At 56.2% G+C, this 21,522-nt stretch overlaps 1 protein-coding gene across 7 annotated transcripts in view; it reads right to left on the bottom strand.

Moving 5' to 3' along the window:
- The window catches only part of DNMT3A (DNA methyltransferase 3 alpha), a 198,245-nt gene extending 177,237 nt beyond the window's left edge, over positions 1-21,008 (bottom strand). For 6 of the 7 annotated variants that reach the window (XM_065587344.1, XM_065587346.1, XM_065587347.1 and 3 more), the window contains exons 1-2: positions 20,853-21,007; positions 8,807-9,037 (exon numbers count right to left, since the gene is read on the bottom strand). In XM_065587344.1, coding sequence (XP_065443416.1) covers positions 8,807-8,875 — 69 coding nt within the window. In that variant the 5' untranslated portion in view covers positions 8,876-9,037; positions 20,853-21,007. Of the gene's footprint in view, positions 1-8,806; positions 9,038-20,852 lie in introns of all 7 variants that reach the window. The other variant, XM_065587345.1, reaches the window with a different exon arrangement.
- Positions 21,009-21,522: the final 514 nt, after the last annotated feature.

Raw genomic sequence — 21,522 nt, 5'->3', positions numbered from 1 at the left:
ACAAATCAGCCTTCTGATGGGTACAATAATCTAGAAAGGTTGAAAACCACTGGTTTATAGATTTGGGGAGGGCAGAGCTAGAAATAAACAGTGTGCTGGGTCTGTGAACCAACAGAGGGGAAGCTAAGTCAAAGAGCGGAAGCAGTTTCGGGTCATGTCCTATCAATGTTGTTAACACTGTTTCACTAGGCTCTTCTGCACATTCTGAGGTTCCCAAAAGACATTTTGTGTCATGAGATGTACAAAGTTGGGAGGACGTCAATGAGGTGGCTTCCCATCCAGCGATCTCTGGCTGCAGAAGCTGGAAGAACAGCAACTCTTTTCTGCCCTAGAGATGTTGATGAAGCAACATGGCCAGTGAACGTGGGAAAGTTCTCTCTTCCCTTGGTGGGGGATAATTTCACTGCTCCAGCATAATGCAGCTGTTGTGGAAGGCCCTGGCCACAGAGGAAGAGGTGTCTCTCAGGAGGCCAGCGATAATCTCTGAGGCTTTGAGTATCAAGACAGAGACCTTGACCTGGATTGAGTGGGGAGCTGATGGAGAGAGCAGGGCACGGGATGATGTGTCCATCCAATCTGTGTGGCTAAGCAGAACAGCTGCTGTACTTTGTCCCCGTTGGAGCTTTTTGAGGAAGACAGAACGAGCTGCACTACCGAGTCCTGGAGGCCATGAATGCGTGGATCTCCATGGCCCGGTCTATCTTTTCCTCAGTCTCAAATGGAAGTGAGCGTGTTTTGCCACCATAACTATTTGGGCACCCAGTACCCCGAGGCGTCTGAAGGGGCCATATGATGGGGATCAATTTACCAGTCCAAGGGCTGATGCTCTAGATGGTGGTGATGTTGAGGAGGAATCGGACATCACAAAGCAGTTTCCTTTTCTCTACCAACATCATTTCAGCCTTGCCTGGGTTCAGCTCAAGTCACTGCCCTGCAGCCCGGTGCTGGTTTTGGCAGACTCCGAAAGCTGAATGGTGGTGCTGTTTACACGGCATGTCAGGCGGGTGTGGAACTGGGTGTCGACTGCCTGCCGCTGGCACTTCAGCCCTTGTTGTGTCATCCGGTCTTCCAACAGCTGCATACGGCGCTTGAACAGTCCAGGGGAGAGGACCGAATCATGGCAGGCTATGGAAATGGAGGACTGGCTAACCATCATGGTCATCTGGGTTTGGCCGGCGGAAGGGCCTGGGCCATGGAATTCCCTTACCTACGGCCCAGAGGAGGCCATCTGGTGGTCTGTGAGGTCTTTGGTGCAGGATGATGGTTTCTTTAGCGCTGATCATGTTTTCATGTGGCCGGTAGATTCCCCCCGGCTGGGAGGTGCTGACAGTCTCTGCTAGGAGTGGTCCCAGGTGTTCTCTGCTACCCATTATTCTCAGGAGGGATGGAGCAATCACAGGTGGTGGCTCCATTTGCAGTCAGTGCTTCCATGATTTCTGCTTACATGAATGGGCCAGATTCTTGGAAGGCAGGGCCTGGTGTGTCTGGTCCTGCACCAGGTGGTGTGTGAAGACAGCTTGGACCTGGGGGGCCTTCTCTGTGAGATAAGGGGACACCTCCTCTCCTTGGCAGGGCTGCGATCTGTGACTCAGGGATGGAATTCAGCATACGCCAAGCCTATCTGGGAGCCAATGGGACAATGCCACGCCAAGGCCACAGCCTCCACTCAACCTGTTAAGCCTGGGTCACCTCAGGGTTACTATTATTGCTGTTCTGCTGGTCAGGAAGCACAGCATAACAACGTCTGCAAAAGCCAGGTGTAAGGCTAGCAAACCACAGGGCTAAACAATTTCCTGGCGGCTGCTGTGAGCAGAAGGTAGCAGGAGCAGCAGGCCCAAGATGCAAGATAGGCTCAGCAAAGTAAGCTCTGAAAGTGCCAAACAGATCCCTCCTGCACGCCCCTCGCTGCTACACTGAAGAACAGCCCCCGGACTATGCATAGGGGAGGCCTTTCCTCCCCACGGAAACACAGCAACCTGAGTTTGAGGGCACCCCTTAGTGCCCGGCTGAGGAAGAACAACACCTACAGAATCACCAGCACCAGGCCTGCAGAGTTTACATTTTCCCTGGAGAGAACCCATTCCAGTACTGACCAGCCCTGCGCATGTTTAGCTGGCAAACCATAGAACCAGAGCCCATGGAGCATTCTCCATGACAGTACCTGCATCCCAGCATCCCACCATGACGGGAGAATCCGCACAGGCTGCAGCCACGGGGTCAGAGATGCAGGGAATGGATGAAGGGCAACAGAGGAGGCAAAATCTGGCAGAAGGAGGCGAACTGCCCTTCCTCTCTGCGAAGAGGCTGCATCTCCAAAGTGTCTGTGCCATAGCCTCCCTGCTTCCTCCAGCTGGCTCGGAGCTGACTCATCCCCCCATAAATCACGCAGCTCCGCCTCCCCCTCAGGTTTAATGAACTGCCTGGCTGCCTGGAGTGTCCCCGGAGCACAGCTCTCTCCTTCCGCTGCCAAGCAACAACCCACAGGGAAACTACCTCCAAGGAGAGCTGCTGCATGAAGCAGGCATTGGAAAGCTCACTGAGGTCACTGGCATCAGCTCACCTCTGCTGCTCCTTTCGTATGGAGTGCAGCAGCCTCTGGGGTGGGGCCTGGCAACTATTTAACAGCTACCCAGGGGAAAACACTGGGAGTCTTGCGTACTTACACCAGGGCTGAGTTTTGCCCCATGACGATAGGGAGAACTGTACCTGGTGGAAACTGCACTGGGCTCCCAGGAGGGCACAGCTTGAGCGGGGATGTAGGTAGGACACTGGGACTAACCCGTTAACTCTTGGGAAGCAGCGCACAGATGGTCAGGGCCTCAGGTTTACCTCTCACCTGCCGGAGGCACTTCCCAGAGCACAGCATCCCCCACTGCTGCAATGGGACACGGAGGTCAGCCCTGCCTCGGGGGAAAAGTCACCCACTCCACCTTAAAGTTCTGCAGAGAGTTATTCTCCACGTGCTAACCTCAGCTTGTGAGCTGGCCTCACCCTGAACCAGAACAGCCCCGTCAGGACCCAGTTGCTCCTGTTCACCCCAGGGCCAGGAAAGGTTGCTCCCAATTGCATGTTTTCTGGCGTTTTGTCATGTGTGTGTTCACCTGATCAACAGGAGCTCCAGCCCTTCCCTGAAAGACAATTCCCCAGTCCGATCCATTTCCTGCCAGGGAATCTCTCATTTGCCCTTTCTTAATTCCATCCCATGTCTGGGCCACTCTCACCAATCCCTCTTCCTCCCGTGGTGGCCACACGTAGCTCTGTAATGGCTCCTCATCTGTCAGATCCTTCAGCCCCCAGAGCATGTGTGTGTCTCTTCTCGACACTTCCTCCACTTTGTCTGGTAATGAGGGGCCCAGAAATAAACTGGCTCTAGAGAGACCACCCGCTGTGGGAGGGAGAGCAAGCTGTCCCTTGTTGCAGCCCTCCTCACTTCCAGCACCCCTGGCTGGCAGAGAGCGCTCACCGATTGCTTCACTGTTTAAGAAAGCGGGAGGGTAAATCTTTTCTCTGTACATTCGTTGACGCTAAACCTCCTAAGTCAAGCCGTGGCTGGATCTGTGCTGATGTGAGCCTCAACACCATTACCAATCTGTCCCGCCACACCACCTCCCAGCCAACCTGCTCCGCCCGGCCCACTCTCCCCCACCCTCTGCCCTGTGTCCCCCCTGCCAGCCTGCGATCCTCAGCCTCTGCACAGCCTGATCTCACCCAGCTGGGACCATTGAGATCTTCTAGTCTGAGAATTCCACCCAGCGATTTGTGTACAAAGCCCATAACTTCTGGCTGAACTCTGGTGTGTCTTTGAGACAAACAACCAGTATTTATTTCAAATTATCTAGGGATGGAGAATCCACCACAGCCCTTGGTTAGTTCCTCTAGTGGTTCATTACCCTGTTAAAAACTCGCACCTTAGTTCTGGTCTGAATTGGTCTAACTTCAGCTCCCAGACGTCGGATCTTGTTGTGTCTTTTTCTGCTAGCTTACAGAGTCGGCTATCAGAAACCTGATGCCAATCTGGTTGGGCAAGAAGCTTGTGCACATTGATCCAGATAAACCCTGGCCATTCCCATCGAGCACCCTCCAGCTCCAGATTACAGTGAGTTCAGTATTAACCTGCCCAGATGGAATGTCAGGCAGGTGGCTGCTGTCAGAGACTTGGGACAGGGCCAGAGGATGCCTGAGAAACGGGAACACTTGCACAGCAGTAGCTGCTGTGTCTTCTGAGCCCTTCGGAAGCCGCTGTGGGGATGTTGTGACATTAAGCTTGCGATGAAGCTGTGGATCTGTAGCACCACGGTGCTACCAACTCTATCATACAGCGATGAAACGTGGGCGCTGAAGACGGCTGAACAGCAGCAGACGGACGGTTTTGTGGTCTTTGTCGACTGCTCTATGTCAAGTGGCGGAGCAATGGGGACATGTGTCGCTGGACCCAGCAACTGGAAATCAGCCCTCACTTGGGTTTGGTTTCAGCAGCTTTCTTGGTACACACACATCATTACAATGGAAGACCAACAGATGAGGAAGCTGATTTACCAAGAAACAGTGTTACAGTCTTTAGTGGTAAGTTTGCCAATGATGGACATAAACTGAATGCCCAGCCAGACCACCCTAAGGACCTCGCCAGAGATCAGTCCGAGTGGCACTCAATCCGCAAGGAGGCTATGTCCCTTTGGGATTCGCCATGACGACGATGACATCGATTCAGATAATAGTCATTTTTAATCAGAATATCATGAGGGACAGAGTCAGAAATCTAAGTATATTGTGTCAGCGGTTACCTTCATCAACTAAACTTGTGATCTCATCAAAAAAACAATCCCACGCTTGTTTAGCGAGTCTTACTTTCCATAAAACCATGTTGAGTGGCTTTTATTACTCTACCTTTCCTTTGATTCTTTACTGACCACATCCCATATCAGCCTTTCCAGGATTCTGCTGGGGTAATCAGCCTATACTTTCCATGGTCATCCCATTTATCCTTTTTAAATATTGGTACGACATTAGCAGCTCTTTTACAGTCCTTTGGCACTTCCCCAGTGATCCTACGCTTGTTCAAATCAACATAAATGGTTCAGAGAATTTCTCAGCCAGTTCTTTTAACACTCTTGAGTACAAGTTATCTGCTCCTGCTGATTTAAAAATGTTTAACTGTAATAGCTGCAGTTTACTAGTTACTGCTGGCACAGAAAGTCTTTCATTATTATTATTTATTCATCACCGCCCATAGTACACTGGGCTCCTTCCAAACCGAGCAGCAGGGGTGCTCCCCTCCCCGCCCCGCCCCCAAGGAGCCTGCAGACTAGAGATCCAGCAAGTAGGGGGCAGGGCTGAGGAGGGAGAAGCTGCCTCCCCTGTCAAGGGCAGCAGGACTCTGTGGGAGAAGAGTTCAGGAAACTTGGGAGAGACCAGAGAGGCTCCTGCCGAAAAGACTCGCAGACCAGGGGAGTTGCCCAGTTAGGGAGGGCTGGGAGGAGCCAGCGGAAACAGGGAAGACCCTGAGCCACCAGGGGAGTTTGGGGCTGGGCCCAGTTTATGGCGGGAGGGCAGACTTTTGGATTCATTTCTGAACTTTAAGCTAATAACCAGACCCTAAAGAGAGCTGCGGTTACTGGACTTGTAAAAGCCTCTTTTTGTGAATTAGTGAGAAACCAAGAAGGGTAACTGAGACCAGGGGCCGGCCCGTGGCCATGAGGGGTGCCCAGGGCGTTGCCAGTGGCACAGGAGGTAGGATCCAAATGTTCCTTCTGCAGCTTCTGCAGGATCATCTGGCAACCCAGGCAGTGCAGCCGCCGGGAGATCACTGCCGGCAGGTGAGGAAGATCCTGCTACGCTTTAATGTGGGAATCCTGGACACAAGAGTGGAGGGCCCCAGCTGGCAGTGGGATCACTCGGCAGGGGCTGGGGGAAGAGACACGCCAAGGGTGGTGTGGAGGTGGAAGGGCCTGGCCATCTGTTTCAAGTGGTGGGGGATACCAGGAGGGTCTGCCCCTTTAAGAACAGTTAACAACAGCAGCAGGGGGAGAAGGGGAGCAACAGGCCAAGTTGAGGGTGTCCCCTAAGTGGCACGCCAGACGTGGCTGACTAGGACGAGGCCAGACGAACACTCCCTCTAAGAGGTGTTTCAGGCGTGGGAAGGAAGGACCTGCGCTGAAGACGTGTCTTAATGAGGTCCAGGCCCTTGGCAAAGAAAACGAGGGGGTCTGTAAGACGGGAAAGATCTGGCAGGCTGCTAGTATGTTCTCGGAAGCGTGCCAGCCCTCTGTGCCCGAGGCGAGAGGAGGGAGTGGGGCGGTGATGCACGTAGTAGCCCCGCCTCCTGCTCAAGAGCAGACGGATTTGGGGCTGTGGGAGAAGGACGCTAAGCCAGAGGCAGACCAGGGCAGGGAAGCGCCTCGGGAGTGGCAGCGGGTCGGCAAAGGGGTGTAAACACAGAACTGGCGGGAGAGGAGATTAGTGGTTTGCTCTCTTTGAAGGAGACACACCAGGGGAAACATGCTGCTTCGAAGGAGGATGTGCGGCTGGCCCTGCAAGAAAGCAACGAGCTAGCCACAGATAAGCAGAGCTTAGCATAGCAAATTGAAATGCTGGTGGACAAATGGGCGGGCTTCATCTCCAAATAGGAGAGATGGAGGACATCAAGGAGGAAAGAGCCAGCTGCTCCGTGGCTTTAGCCAGTTGGCGGTATTGCTATCGGCAAAACAAGGAGTGACGGAAGAAACAAAGTTGGTAGAAACTTGCCCTATGGTTGGGCAAGGGTGAGGTTGTGTACGGGGGTGGCCTGTCCCTTTAAGGACTGGAGGTCTGGAGCTGGCTGGCTCTGGAGAGGTGGTGTGGGGTTTCATTAGAAGCGGCTGGGGATGGGAGCAGCAACCCCGATAAAGAGCAGCAGGGAGTGAGAGAGGCTCCTGCAGAGAAAACTCAGAGGCCGAGGAGTTCCCCTAGCTGGGAAGGGCTGGGAGGAGCTGAGAGGCCAGGGGAGTCTGGGGCCGGAGAGCAGACTTTTGTTCCTTTCTGAACTGGAAGTTAATAAACTTCCATCAGGAGGCTGCTGTTACTGGACTTGCACACCCCTCTCTGAGAGTTATCAGGACCCAAGAAGGGAGGTGAGGTGAGGGGCGCCTTGAGCTGTTGCCCCCCACCAAACAGCAAATGGTTGTTTCCCGTTGGCCCCACTGCTGCCCAGCTCCGTGTGGGACCCTTTCCCCCGCCAACTCGCTCACATGTACACTCACTCCATTCAGAGAGGCCCGCTGTGCCGCCTTCTCCCCAGCACATGCAGCGGGCCTGGCTCCTCTCTCCCGGCCATGCAGGTGTGTAGCTACACAAGGTCCCTCCCCCAGCTGGGGCTTACCTGAGCTCTCCCGCTCCAGCCTGGCATTAGCAATGGCGCTGGAGCCCCCCCACTCAGGCTGGCAAATGAGCACAGCTCTGACACGGGCACTGGTGCTTCCCCCTCTCTTCCTCCACGCCCCCCTCCCACCCCAGCCGGTCTGTGTCTCCCCTCTTCCCGCCTCCCAGCATGTCTCTCTCCCTTCGTCCCGCCCCCCCAGTGTCCACGCCTCTTGTCCCACCCCTCAGTGTATGCACGCCTCTGCGTCCTGCCCCCCCAGTGTGTGCATCTCCTTGTCCCATCCCCCAATGTGTGTGTGCGCGTCTCCCCCTCCACTCCCCCTAGTGCATCTGTGCACATCTGTCCTCTCTTCACGGCCACGCCAGGTGGTCGTATCTGTCTCTCTCTTTGTCCTTTCTCCATGCGTCTCCCCACAATGTGTGCTCCCCCACCCCAGTCTGTGTCTTCTTCCTCCCCTCCCCTACCCAGTGTGCATGCTGAGGCTTTCCTTCCCCCACCCACTCCCCAGGGTGGGTCTCTCCCCCCCTGCCAGCCTTCTCCCCACCCAGGGTGTCTCTCTCCCTCGTCACGTGTCCCTGGTTCAGGGGTGTGCAGTCCCCCCTCCCCCACCCGTGTGTCCCTGGTTGAGGGGTGTGCAGTCCCCCCCTCCCCCACCCGTGTGACCCTGGCTGAGGGGTGTGCAGTCCCCCCACCCAGGTATGTGGAGTCAGACCAGGGCCACATGGAGGGCACTGACCCAGTTCCTGCTGTCACAGCTCCCGCAGGAGCAGAGGGGCAGGTGAACCAGCCCTTGCCTGCAAAGCAGCCAGCCCCCTGCCCTCCCAAGACCACCCCAACCAACAGGACAGCTGCCCTCATTCCCTCCCCTGCCTTACCAGAGGCTTCCCTCTCTTGGCGGGCAACAGCAGCGAGGGTAACAGCAGGTCTCACCAGCACCGTCACACTCGCCCCCATTCAGCAGTGCCCAGAAATAGCTCAATCCGCTCTAATCCCACTCTGCAGCTCAGGCTGCTTCAGCGCCTGCCCCCACCCCCAGTTCAGATCACCAGCACAGGCCTCTGGCCAGGCCCCGCTCTCCTCCCTGCCGGCTGGACACCAGAACGTTCCCCCCATCCCCTCCCCCACCGCCCCGCAATCAGACAGCCAGTGAGACTTGACATGGGCCTTTGACAACATTGGGGCCAGATGGACAGCCCCAGCGCCTGAACCCTCAGCATCCCCACAGCAGGGACAAGGCAGCTGCCCGGCAAGCCCTTCCCCCTCACACCAGCCCTGCCCACCCGCCAGCGGCTCTTCTGCCAGTTAGCGCCAGCACTGGACGTGGACAGGAAACTGGACTGAGACCCACCCAGTTCATCACACACGTGGGCCATCAAAGAGTGGGAAGGACTGTGCCCCCCTCCAGAGTTGGGGTGCCCGGGTTCAGAGGCCAGCACTGCCCGTGTTCCTTACCTTGTGAGCGTCGAGCGTCTCCCTGTCTGGAGCAGCGCTGCTGGTGTCAATAGACCCGTTGGACGGCATGGTGGGGACGGGGGAGGCTGAGAAGTTTTGCTTTTTTTTTTAAATAAAATAAAATTTAAAAGTTCAAACTTTAAAAACAAGAAGAAAGTTTAAAAAACTGCCCCAGCAGCAATGTCCCGAGCCTTCTGTCTGTCCGTCCGTCTGTCCGGCCCCTCCTGCCACCTGTGGAGGAAACACAGAGAAGGGCGCAGGGTGAGGCCTGGAACACCATCGCACACGGCACCCACAGGCACCAGCTTCAAGCGGCCTCGCCCCCAGCCAGGGACAATTATTAACACGCCGCAGCCTTGACTCAGCCGGGCAGGGGCCCCTTTCCCCCAGCTCCGCCGGCCCCCCCACCCACCAGGGTCCCCGCCACCCGGACACCATGCTAGCCGGCTCCTCCAGACTCCAAGGAGAGCCCCCTCGCCCCTCCCTGGCCCCCCGTCAATCCCCAACTCCTGTCCCGGGGCACAGAGCCCCCCCCCCCCAGTCCCAGACAGATGCTGGCCCCCCCTCCCCCAGCAGGGGCTGCCCACCGCAGCCAAGCACCTGTTGCTATGGAAAATGCTGCCTGCATTAGCCATGGCCGGGGCTGCTGTTGCCTTTGGCACCGGAGCTGCAAATTGTTTCTAGAGCTTTCCAGCCGCAGCTCGTTCCCAGCCAGGAGGGTGGGGGGCTGCTGGGCAGGCAGGGCTGCTGCTTCTAGAACAGAAACTTAAAACCCAGACAATTCTCCTTCCTCTGCCCCACTACAGGCAGGCTGTGGCCTGGGGGGGCTGCAGGGAGCAGCCTCTCCCTCCCCCCTCCCCACACCTCTGCTCTGTGCAGAGGCCAGGGGGCTGGGTGTCCCCCACAATCAGCCTCTCCCTCCCTGTTCCCCACCCCACACCTCTGCTCTGTGCAGAGGCCAGGGGGCTGGGTGTCCCCCACAATCAGCCTCTCCCTCTCTGCCCACCCCCACTTCTGCTCTGTGCAGAGGCCAGGGGGCTGGGTGTCCCCCACAATCAGCCTCTCCCTCCCTGCCCCCCACCCACACCTCTGCTCTGTGCAGAGGCCAGGGGGCTGGGTGTCCCCCATAATCAGCCTCTCCCTCCCTCCCCCCCCCCCCACACCTCTGCTCTGTGCTGGGGCCAGGGGGCTGGGTGTCCCCCACAATCAGCCTCTCCCTCCCTCCCCCCCCACACCTCTGCTCTGTGCAGAGGCCAGGGGGCTGGGTGTCCCCCACAATCAGCCTCTCCCTCCCTCCCCCCCCACACCTCTGCTCTGTGCAGAGGCCAGGGGGCTGGGTGTCCCCCACAATCAGCCTCTCCCTCCCTCCCCCCCCCCCCACACCTCTGCTCTGTGCTGGGGCCAGGGGGCTGGGTGTCCCCCACAATCAGCCTCTCCCTCCCTCCCCCCCCCCACACCTCTGCTCTGTGCAGGGGCCAGGGGGCTGGGTGTCCCCCACAATCAGCCTCTCCCTCTCTGCCCACCCCCACTTCTGCTCTGTGCAGAGGCCGGGGGCTGGGTGCCCCCCATAATCAGCCTCTTCCTCCCTGCCCCTACCCCACACCTGCAGAGGCCGGAGCCTGGGTGTCCGCTGCACTCAGCCTCTCCCTCCCTATCTCCCCCCCCACACACACACACACACCTCTGCTCTGTGCAGAGGCCAGGGAGCTGGGTTAGAGGCAGGAACCAGCCTCTCCCTTCCTATCCGCCCCCCCACCCCCCACCCATACACACACACCTCTGCTCTGTGCAGAGGCCAGGGGGCTGGGTGTCCCCCGCACTCAACCTCTCCCTCCCTGTCCGTGTTCCCCACCCCACCCACACCTCTGCTCTGTGCAGAGGCCATGGGGCTGGGCGTCCCCCGCACTCAGCTTCTCCCTCCCTGTCCGTCCCCGTCCCACCCCCACCCACCTCTGCTCTGTGCAGAGGCCATGGGGCTGGGCGTCCCCCGCAATCAGCCTCCCCCTCCCTGTCCGTCCCCGTCCCACCCCCACCCACCTCTGCTCTGTGAAGAGGCCATGGGGCTGGGCGTCCCCTGCAATCAGCCTCCCCCTCCCTGCCCCTTCATTCTTAGCAGGAATCCTGGGACCAACACTTGGGAGCGGTTTCCCCTCTGCTGGGAGGTTTGAGCACCACGGCACATTCTCTGCAGCCTGACCAAGCAGGGCACCGTCCGGAACAGACCCACCTCTCCTGGGCTGCCCCACCTGCAGGCATCCATCTCCCCTGTCTCTCCAACAACTGCCCCAGCCCCATCTCTCCCTCACTTCCACACTCACGGGACACGCCAGCTACAATCACCACCTCAAGTGCCTCTATTTCCCCTGGGCTTCCAGCCCCTCCCCTTCACCGGAAGGGCTCACCGGGGTCTCCTTCAACCTCCTGTTCTGGTCCATTCCCAGAGCTCCCCCTCTCCGCCCCGCCTTGCCCTCACTGCTGCTTTCACACTGTTGGGCACACACCTCCTTACTCCCTCCTCTCCTGGTTCATCTCCGACCATCGCTTCAGGACTCTCTCCGTCTCCACTCTCCCTCACATCTCGCAGGTGATGCCTCTGACCCCTGCCGCTTCCCCTTTCTCCCCTCTTTCCACCCACATAGCTTCAACTACCATCTTTACTCCAAAGAGCCACCTCTCCACTCCTGACCTATTTCCCTTCGTCCCAGCCTGACGCCAGCTCAAACGTACCACGGCTCCTGTTCCTCCCTCCCACCGCCTGTCAGCATGGACACTGTCGCCAAAAGGCCGAGCGCACCCACCCTAACCAACTCCACTGCTGCCTTTGCGCCCATGCGGACGCTGACTGACGCGGGGTGACTGTGACAACAAAGACCGCTTCCCTAGCCATCCATTGGCTGAGACCCTCCCCCGCCCCTGCACTGTGCCCCCCAGAGGATCCCCTTCTCTCCAAAAATGCACCCCTTTCTATAGCCTCCCCTATTGGGGCGGCAGGTCCCCCACTGGTGATCCAGGTGGCTCAGTACCTGGGTCTGCACCCTGCTCCCTGCCATGCCCCTCCCCTGCAGTATCCTTCCTCCCCAGCTCTGCCCACCCCCACTCTGGGACTGCAAGTCCTGTGGGGTTTGGCAGGAGCAGAGGGAACAGGAATTTGGTAGCCAAGGGACTATCTCCCAGCTTCGCTCTTCCTGCTGCAGCCTCAGCACACCTCTGGGTTGCTGGAAAGGAAGACGGCAGCAGGGGAGGAAACCAGGAGGGAGCTGGGCTAAGAGTGCAGAGTCAGCCCCTGGACTGCTGGCCGGGGCTCTGTGGAACCAAGGTGTGGATATGGGGTCATGGCCCAGGGGAGAAGCAGAGATATTCTGGGAGCTCAGAGGAGACTCTCCGCTGGGGAGCTAGAGAGCTTGGCCTGGCAAGGGAGCTGTCAAAGAGGTCAGTGCAACAACTGCCCTCAGCCAACTGAGATGTGAACCCTGTACATTTTGGGGTGAAACTGCAATGCCTGTTGCCTCCCTGACAAGTGGGTGATGCACTCACGCGTGTGACACGGTGTTTTTCAAACAACTGAGAAGCAGGAAAACTGGCGTAAGCGTCTCCAGCACAGACAAGACCAAAGATCCCTTCTCGCCAGCTATTTGTCAGCCCCTTCCAAGCCCTGCATGACTCCCTCCCCTTGCCAAATTCCAGGTGCTTCTCTGCCCTCTCGAATGGTGTGAGCCTCCAATGCCCATTCTCAGTGTCCCCCACACCTCTGCCCCTTATACCTAGAGCACCTTCCCCGAGCTCAGCTGAGAGGCCCTCACCCTGAAGCTCCATCTCTGCTGTGCTGCCTCCGGACGACACGCTGTGCTAGAGGAGTGCCCGGGGACTGTTCAGACCTCCCAAAACTGCATGTGTGTTGTGCCCTGCTCCCTACTCACTGTATCTCTAGACTGTGAGCTCCTTGGAGCGGGGAGCACCCCTGCTGCTTGGTTTAAGCAGCACCAGTTGGATGCGGACACCCCCCAGGTTTGCACCCCCCCATGCAATCCAGCTTCTTAGTCAGGGTGTCTCATCATAGAATATCAGGGTTGGAAGGGACCTCAGGAGGTATCTAGTCCAACCCCCTGCTCAAAGCAGGACCAACCCCAACTAAATCATCCCAGCCAGGGCTTTGTCAAGCCTGACCTTAAAAACCTCTAAGGAAGAAGATTCCACCACCTCCCTAGGTAACCCATTCCAGTGCTTCACCACCCTCCATCATCCCTCTGGCCTAGCACCCCCAGTCAATCCAGGTCCTTGGTCAGGGTCTCATGATCCCGAGGGCCCCATGATCCCGAGGGCCCTGCCCCCCAATGCCATCTGACTCCCTTGCCAGGTTCTCAACCCCTCTGGACCTCCATTTCCACACAGTCCAGCTCCACTGCAGGGGTCTTGTGCCCCTTGGGGCCCCTCACCACAGAACACATTCTCTTCTGGTGGGTCTCCCGCCCCGTGGGTCCCAGCTGAGCTGCTGGCAACGTTCGCCTGGATTTCTAAGTAAGCCTCCCCAAACCCATATGAAACAGCTCTGTCAGCCACTTCTCCCCCCAGATGCAGGGAGCTCTGCCATTAGGAAGGCGTTCCAACACACACACCAGGCCAGCAAATAGCTCCACACAGCCAGCCAGCCCCCACCCCAGGTCATCCCCAATGTCCCAGAGAAATGGCTCGCTCAGAGCAGCACGCAGCTCCACTCTGAAAAATAGCCAGTTCTCAGGCTTTGATTCGCTTCCAGCGAACATGGTCTCCAAATGCACTAAAAATAGTCGGGCTGCGTAAGAAACACCAGGCAGATGGGGAATATGCAAGGGGGAGCACCAGGAACAACCAGCAATGAAGACCTCCTCCCCGCCCCCATCCCTCGACAGCCTCACCACCTAGCCTCCCCCTTTGCCCTCTGCGGAGCTTTAAATAAAGACAACCACTCTTCTTCAAAGTGAGCTATGCGTTACGACGGAGTGTAAACGCCCCTCTTTCCCCTAGTAACCACAAGCTGCTGCTGTGAGCCCCATGAGGGAGTGGACTCCCTGTCCAACCGAGGGATCCTACTCTCTGTCTAAAGGAGGTTTGACAAGGTCCACACAACGTTCCTTACCTCTAAACATCGCCGGAAAGAGTCTGCAAAGAAACACGACTGAAGCAGGCTACCCACATTCAGTGTGGAACCTGTGGGGCCCATCCACAGCAGCCTTGCCTTGGCCCCAAGCTCTCTGAATAACCTTACCCAAGTCGGTGAGCTCCTCTCCTGCTCCCACAACAGGTGTTCGCTATCCTGATGGCAGCACGCACTCCTTCTCCTGTGCGCTAGCGCCTGGAGTTATTACTGGCACATTACTAGCAAAGGCTGAGCAGAAACTTGCACACTGGAAGAGTTTCACCCAGTTAATGCAGCAGGTCTCAAAGCTTGATCTCAAATTAATCCTCTCCTTGCCACCTGCTTGGCTCTCCCACTCACGCACCAGCGCCTGCCTTTGAAGTGCAGGGAAGGACTCTGTCTGCACGTTCCTCTGCTCCTGTATTTAACAGCTCAGTCTGACCTTACAACTGAAGGCAAGTGGGGAAGAAAACTTACGGCACTTCTCCCACAAGGCAGAGCTTGTATGGGACCTGCCAGTCACTCCCACTACCGGCAGAGGCGTTTAAAGTGGGTTACCTTCTATGATACACACAGTGCTGACAAACCAGGGTTTATTAAGGACTCCTCAAGTCCTGCTGTCAGGATGCTTCAGCCCGATCACATGCTGGGAACTCACAGAAACCTAACAAGCATTCTATTTCAGGTCCTCTCAAAGAGGAGAGCTCATGCGCCTCCTACCCCAGCTATTAATAATGAGGGCAAGCTTCATCCCCAAGACTGAGACCCCAAGGCCCTTTCACGACACATATGCAGTGTGCACAGATCACTGAAATGCAGCCACCTCCAGACTACGTTTACAAATAGACACACACACACTCCTCCCCCGCCCCCCGCCCCCAGCAGCTGAAGGGAGCTGCTTCCTTGCTCTGACACTACAGTACATGCAGAATTTGAGGTATGCCAGCATGCAGTTACCCTTACCCAAGCTGGCACTTGGTCATGACACAGAGATGACACCCTGCCTCTGGGAGTAAGTGCTCAGCGAGCTTTAATGACCACAAATACTTAAGACCTGAACTTTACTCCTCATGTGAAAGACAGCACCTCTGCTAACACAGTGCATGTCCCAGGTACCTGGCACCATGGTGCAGCACAGACATGGGGGGTAAGGGCCAAAATAGGGGGCTTTCCAGGGGGCTGTTAGGATTCATTAGGGAACCTGTCCAAAGCCTTTGAAACATGACAAGTGCTGCAAAGTATGATTAGTTACTCTGAGTCACCAACACCCCCTCTGACTGCACAGTCCCTCCTTCCCCTACTGAGACACACCTACTGAGCCACCAACAACCATCCTAAATCACACTGGGGCATTAGCTGAGCACTGATTCAGAGAGACGAGTCACTACCACCCCCTCCAGCAGCAAAACACTGCAGCGTTCACTGAGTATTGACTCAGAGACAAGAGTGGTACCTACCCTGAGTCAGCATCTACTGCACCTGAGCCTTCCTTGGAGGTCTCCCAAGCAAGTAGCAAACAAATCCATCCCTCCTTACAACCTAAAGTCAGATACCAAAATGGTATCAACAACTAAATGATGCTGCAAGCCACAGCTCTTGACATTCAGAAAAGAAGACAACTGGGAGAGAGATTCTCTCTTTTCATTACAACAAGAGAAAGATCTACAGAAAAAATCATAGCCATATTTGTCAAAAATGTTCAGGGCTAATGGTTTAGAAGTGATAGCACCACCTGTAATAAATTCATTGTCATGGATAATAAAAGTATTGGCTTGATCCAGTTAAACACACTTAGCTAATTATAAACTTCTGTGGTCAAATATTTTGCTTATTATTCAAAATTAGGCAAAGGAGTCAAAATCTCGATTGGTATTTGGCTTTTACCTTCACAGAGTGCTATATGAAACTACATACTGTATCCTGTGAATTTCAGCAAAAACGGATCATCAACTCTGCCAAGTGCTGGGGACAGTGATAGCACACACCTCAGGTGAAAATACACAGAAAAACAGGTATGTTGGAGGGGAATGGCTGGTTCTCAGCAACAGACTAGACGGAAAGGAGGAGGATATGGGAAAGGTCCCAAAACTAGCCTGATGGAAAGTTATTCTGCACAAGACTTTCTTTTCTCCTCTACTGTAACCTAAGCAGTCAAGATCCTCTCCTACACTGCTAACATAATAATGTGAAGTTACACATCTAGGAACAAGGAACGCAGGTATCTGAGTGAAATGTAATTGCCAGACTAGTTGATCAGACCTTAAACTCTATGAAACATTTGCTTCACATGTCCCTGGAAATCTCCCAGCCCTCCCCCACCCACCCACCCACCCCAACACTAACGGAATGGCTGCTAGAGAAGTTCCTAGTTAGTAGGTCAAGAAGACCGTCATTTACAAAACTAAACAGCCTAAAATCTACAGGGAAATTCAGGAACAACTTGGTCCGAAACTCTACTATTTGTTCTCTAGAAAACTGCACTCAGAAGTATGAAACATTTCACTGTTTACATGTAGCCAATTCTGAACAACCCCCACATGAAACACAAGCCATATATCAAAACAGCCGATTCCACATGGAAAATTAAACACACTCATCAGAGTAATAAAGAGCATCACTGTGCCAGTTTGTTTTCCTTTGCAGTTCTGCCACAGGCTCAAAGAAGCCTAGAGCAGAAAGCGGGGCACCCCTTTCTGTTACGTCACCACCAATACATCAGAATTGCAGCCAAATCTACTTTCTACCATTGACCTTAGCTGTTCGGAGACACTCAAGGGATTTATAAGTGAAACCTCTCAAACTGTTCTCAAGCACACACTAAGAAGATTAGGAGAATGGTAGACTGAGCAAAGCAGGGATGCTGGAGGTTAGAAGAACCCCAACTGTAACAAAGGGCAAGGAAAAAGCCAGCCCATGGTTTGGTATAAGTGTGGGGAGAGGCCAGTATGGAAGCAATCAAGCAGTGATGCGCAATTGTGTAGTGATATTTTTAGGATGATGCAGAATGAATAGTAAATCACCTGAAGTTCCCAGAGTTGCTGCCCAGAAGCAGAGCTTCAAGTATCCGTTGTGTAAAGTCCCAAAACCAAACAAACTACAGTAAGCAATGGGAGGTGCTACGGTGAAAGGGGTGGTGCCCACCCTCAACAATATTTTGCAAAGCAGGATCAAATTAGTGGATTCTGCCAACTTTTTAAATGCAAACATCCCTCCGGGGTTTTACCCAGCCCGTTTCCCTGAGAATGAAGTTAGGAACTAAATCATTTTGGCTCTGTTTTCATTCCAACTAACCCAGAGAGATGTTTTTAAGACACGTATAAATTTAGAGATTATTTAAGCAGCTAAGGAAACATTGTTTGGACTCTAATCCCACTGCCACTCTACTATAGAACTGCTTGCAAGCCCTTAGTCAAGTGTTATATATGGGTATCCATTATTTCCTAGAGATGTTTGTGGACATTTCATTTTAAGAAAAAAGACTCCTGCTAGGAAGTTTCGAGCTGACTCAGCATGAAAGGCTATTGCATGTGTGAAGAGTTATTGAGAGCAGTTACTTAACACAAAAAGGTCAATTCCTCTTCCATTATTGTCAAGAACTTCACAGCCACTGGATTTGAAGAATTTGCTTACAAATTTCCAGGCCTTCTCCTTCCCTAGGATTTCAGACAGAAACCTCGCCTCTCTAAATGGTACTCCAGGCCCATATAAGCAGCGGAGTTAAAAATATACGCATATGTACAGCACTGTGTGTTTTCAAAGCCTAGGCTCTCCAGAGGTTACTGGGCTACAAGCACTTTACCAAAACATAGCCGCTGACCTACCTCTTGGTTTATTTCTGCAATCATCCACTTAGCAAAGCAATGCAAATACAGTAAAACCAATCATTGTGATGCCATCTACACAGCACAAAGGGAAGAAAAAAAGAGGAACTAGGCTAAGAGGAAAATTTCACTTGCTCAAAGACACACACACACACACACACACACACACACACTCGAACACTGAAAAAAAGGCATCACTAACTTGAACTTATCTCATCAATAAACATAAAAAGAGACAGCTAGGGAAGTCTGTGGTAACAGTAGGAGCATCACTGTACACGTCATAAACAGATTCAAATCTTTCAGGCCTCAGTTCCAAGCCATGAAGAAGCCTTTCTTTCTCCATATAGATGTTTGCATTTTACTTACAGAAGGAAACAGGTCAATGGATGAAAACTAGCACAATCAATACAAGAGATGAACTTCGCTCCTGTATGTATGAGACCAAACTACCCAGTCTCTAATGACTTACAGTCGGATTCTTTCCCATTCTAGCTGGACATCTGACTATTCTTTGACAGCAAAATCATCAGGCGGAAAATAAACCACACAGTCCTGCAAAGACTCAAAACCCTGAATTTATAGATGGGGCTTCAAAGTGGATCTTTAGTTCATTTCCCAATATTTCTGCACAACAGCACCCCCCTTAAACAGGTTTCCTGGAGATTAAACAGCATGCCAACGTCCCCCCTTTGCCCCAATCCTGGACTGAGAGCTTTCAGAGGCTAAAGGCAGCAGTGCTCCCTCCCCCAGCAGGGCAAGCGTTTGATAAAGATCATTTTGAAATGACTGTGTATAAGAAAAAGAATCTCCATGCAGATCCCATAGGACTTTGTCACTCCCAAGTGACAGATGAGAGCGCAAGAGAAACAGACACACGCACGGGCGCACACACATACACACACACAGATGGGCAGGCTAAGTCAATGACACTTGTGTGCACAGAATGAGTAACATGCCCATCTCAGTTGCCAGCCTGCCTTGCAAAACCTCTCTAGGCTTCTTGTGTTTGGAGGGAGCTGCAAAGCCCTTGTCACAATACAGGCAGCCCAGCCTTGCTGCTGAGGATGGAAAAGAGGGAGGGAGGCCATTTACAAATAAAAAGACAAGAGGACTTGGGGTGGGGGGAATAGAGATTTTCAAAGTGTCTCCCCCCACTACTACCACCACACACACACACCGCCTGCCAGATCCCGGCCCAAAGGCTGGAGAAAAGAGAGCCCGGGGGGAGGGGATGGGGCCTGGCCCTCTGCCAGGCCCAGGATGATAAACCAGCCAAGCAGGCAATGCAGGGAAGAAAGAGGCACAGGCAGGAGGGAAGGGAGCGGAGTTTTACAGGGCTAATTTGTGGGGCTGATTAAATGGCCCCATGGAGGCAATTCCCCTGCAGTGAGTGTGTATGTGCTGGGGAGGGGGCCAGATCCATGATGCAGCCTCCCTCCTTCCCCCAAATCCCAGCTGTGATGCCTTGCCCTTCATCAGTGCAGATGCAAAGCGTTCAAGGACACGTCTGCACCCAGCTCCTCACAGGGAGGAGAAGAGACCCAGCCTCATCGGGGGCTGTGAACCACCCTGGCTCCTCCATATCCAGTCGGGGATGCAGCAGCTTCCTCTGCCCCTGGCAGGGTCTGTGTCCCACTAACACTCCCCTGGGCTTGGGTTGGATGATGGGATGGTGGGGAAGAATCCTCCCTTCTCCCCCCGCTGCCCCCCCCCCAAAAAACCAACCACCCTGCACCTTCCGTACAGTGCACCACACCCTCGCTGGCCTGGCCTCAGTGTCTGGTGGGGGAGAGCGGGCAGGTTTCCTCCCATCCCCTCAGCAACGCTGCAGGGCAAGGGGATGCTGCTAGCAGAGCCTGGGGAATTACACCTCCCTGCACCCCAGCCCTGGCCCTCGGCAGGCACAGTCCAGCGGCGGAGCAGCATCTCCCGCCCAGACTCCAGGGGGTTCCTACCTGCCACACACACAGACCCAGCCACAGGTGGGGGTGCCCAGGGACCCCCTCCCCAGGGATGGACTCGGCTCCCAGCAGATCAGAGCAATCCCCCCATCCCTGCCCTCAACCCGTGCCTTACACCCCTGCCGCTTGTCTGCAGAACCGCCTCATCGCCTCCCAGGCTGAGTCCCTGACAGGCACCCCCCCAGGCTGCCGCCTGTCTCCTAAAGCCCCCCTCTCTGGCGGGCCCAGGCTAGGAACGAATCGGGGGGAGGACGGCGAGAGAACCAGGGTCATGCCAGGCTGCCATTTTTCCTGCTTCTCCGCTTTGCCCTCCACACCACCCTCCTGCCAACCACGACTCTCCCTTCCACTTCGCAGAAGGATGGGAGGGAGGGGGAGGGGGATTATTCCCTTGCCCTGGACCCGTGCCCACCCTTCTCCTCCCCCACCTTGGTTTTTTTTTTTTTTTTTTTTTTTTTTTTTTTACAAAACCCCAGTGCACGGCTGCAAAAAAATAATAGCCGGGAGCCATGCAAAGCAGCCAAGACACGTCTGCAAACATGTACGTGAAATAAAGGACCCCCCCCACAGAAGGGGGTAGCTGGGTGCCCCCCCAATTTCCGCCCCCCCCCAAATATTCCATGCAAAAGCTGTATCTCCAGGGGATGGAGCTGACGACTCATTAATTGCTCAGGGGGCAATCTCCCCGCACAGCCCCCCCACCACCACCCCGGGGGGAGGGATCACAAGTTCGTGTGCCCCCAATGTCCTCACATCGGGGTGCCTGGGGGCAAGGCAGGGGGGAGCCCCTGAGTACCGACCCCTTCCCCCCCTGGAGCTGGGGGCAGAGGGACTGGGGGCACCTGAACTTGGAAGGAGGAAGGGGCACCGGCTGCCAAAAAAGCAAGGGGGGGGATCAATGCACCACCTCGGGCAGATCGCTTGGCGATGCAGGGCCAATGCAGCCCAGGGAGGGGGCGGCTGCAGCCGGTGCGGGGGGGGGGGGCTCGGCCAGCTCCCCATGGCTCCCCATGCCCGGGTGCCAGCCCCCCCGCTCCGTGCCCGCTTGCCCCCATGGCACCGCCCCCACCCCGGAGGCGGAGAAGGGGAGGATCGGCCCCGGGGAAGCTGCCCCCCCCCCTCCGCCGCCGCCTGGGGCCCGCCGCTACCTCGGCCAGTCCCGGGCCTGGACCTCCTCCCGGGAGCCGCCGCCGCCGCCGCTCCCTCCGCCGCCGCCTCCTGCCCTGCCCGGCGAGGCCTCCTCCCGCAGCGCCGCCGCCTCCACTGCAGCACTGAGCCGCACAGCCCCGCCAGCGGAGCCCGAGCGAGGGAGCGGGAGCGCGGCCTCCGCGCGGTCCTAGCGCCCGGCGCCTCCCGCCCCGCGCCGCCCCGCGCCTCCCGCCTGTCCGCCGGCCGAGCCACGGCCCCCGCCCAGCGACGGAGCCCCCCGCCGGCCCGGGCTCGGGACCCCCCCCCCGGCCCTGGCTAGGGACCCGCCCGGGCTAGGGACCCCCCCCCCCGCCGGCCCTGGCCTGGGACCCCCACCCGCCCGGGCTAGGGACCCCCCCCCCGCCGGCCCGCACCCGCCCGGGCTAGGGACCCCCCCACCCCGCCGGCCCTGGCCTGGGACCCCCACCCGCCGGCGCGCACCCACCCAGGCTAGGGACCCCCCCACCCCGCCGGCCCTGGCCTGTGACAACCCCCCCGCCAGCCCGAACCCGCCCGGGCTAGGGACCCCCCCCTGCCGGCCCTGGCCTGGGACACCCCCCCGCCAGCCCACACCCACCCAGGCTAGGGATCCCCCCCCCCCGCCGGCCCTGACTAGAGACACCGCCCTCC

The sequence above is a fragment of the Chrysemys picta genome, chromosome 3 (assembly GCF_011386835.1).
Source record: "Chrysemys picta bellii isolate R12L10 chromosome 3, ASM1138683v2, whole genome shotgun sequence".
Classification (NCBI taxonomy): Eukaryota; Metazoa; Chordata; order Testudines; family Emydidae; genus Chrysemys; species Chrysemys picta.
The sequence above is the reverse complement of the archived record's forward strand: the minus strand, read 5'-3'. Positions and strand labels throughout refer to the sequence as shown.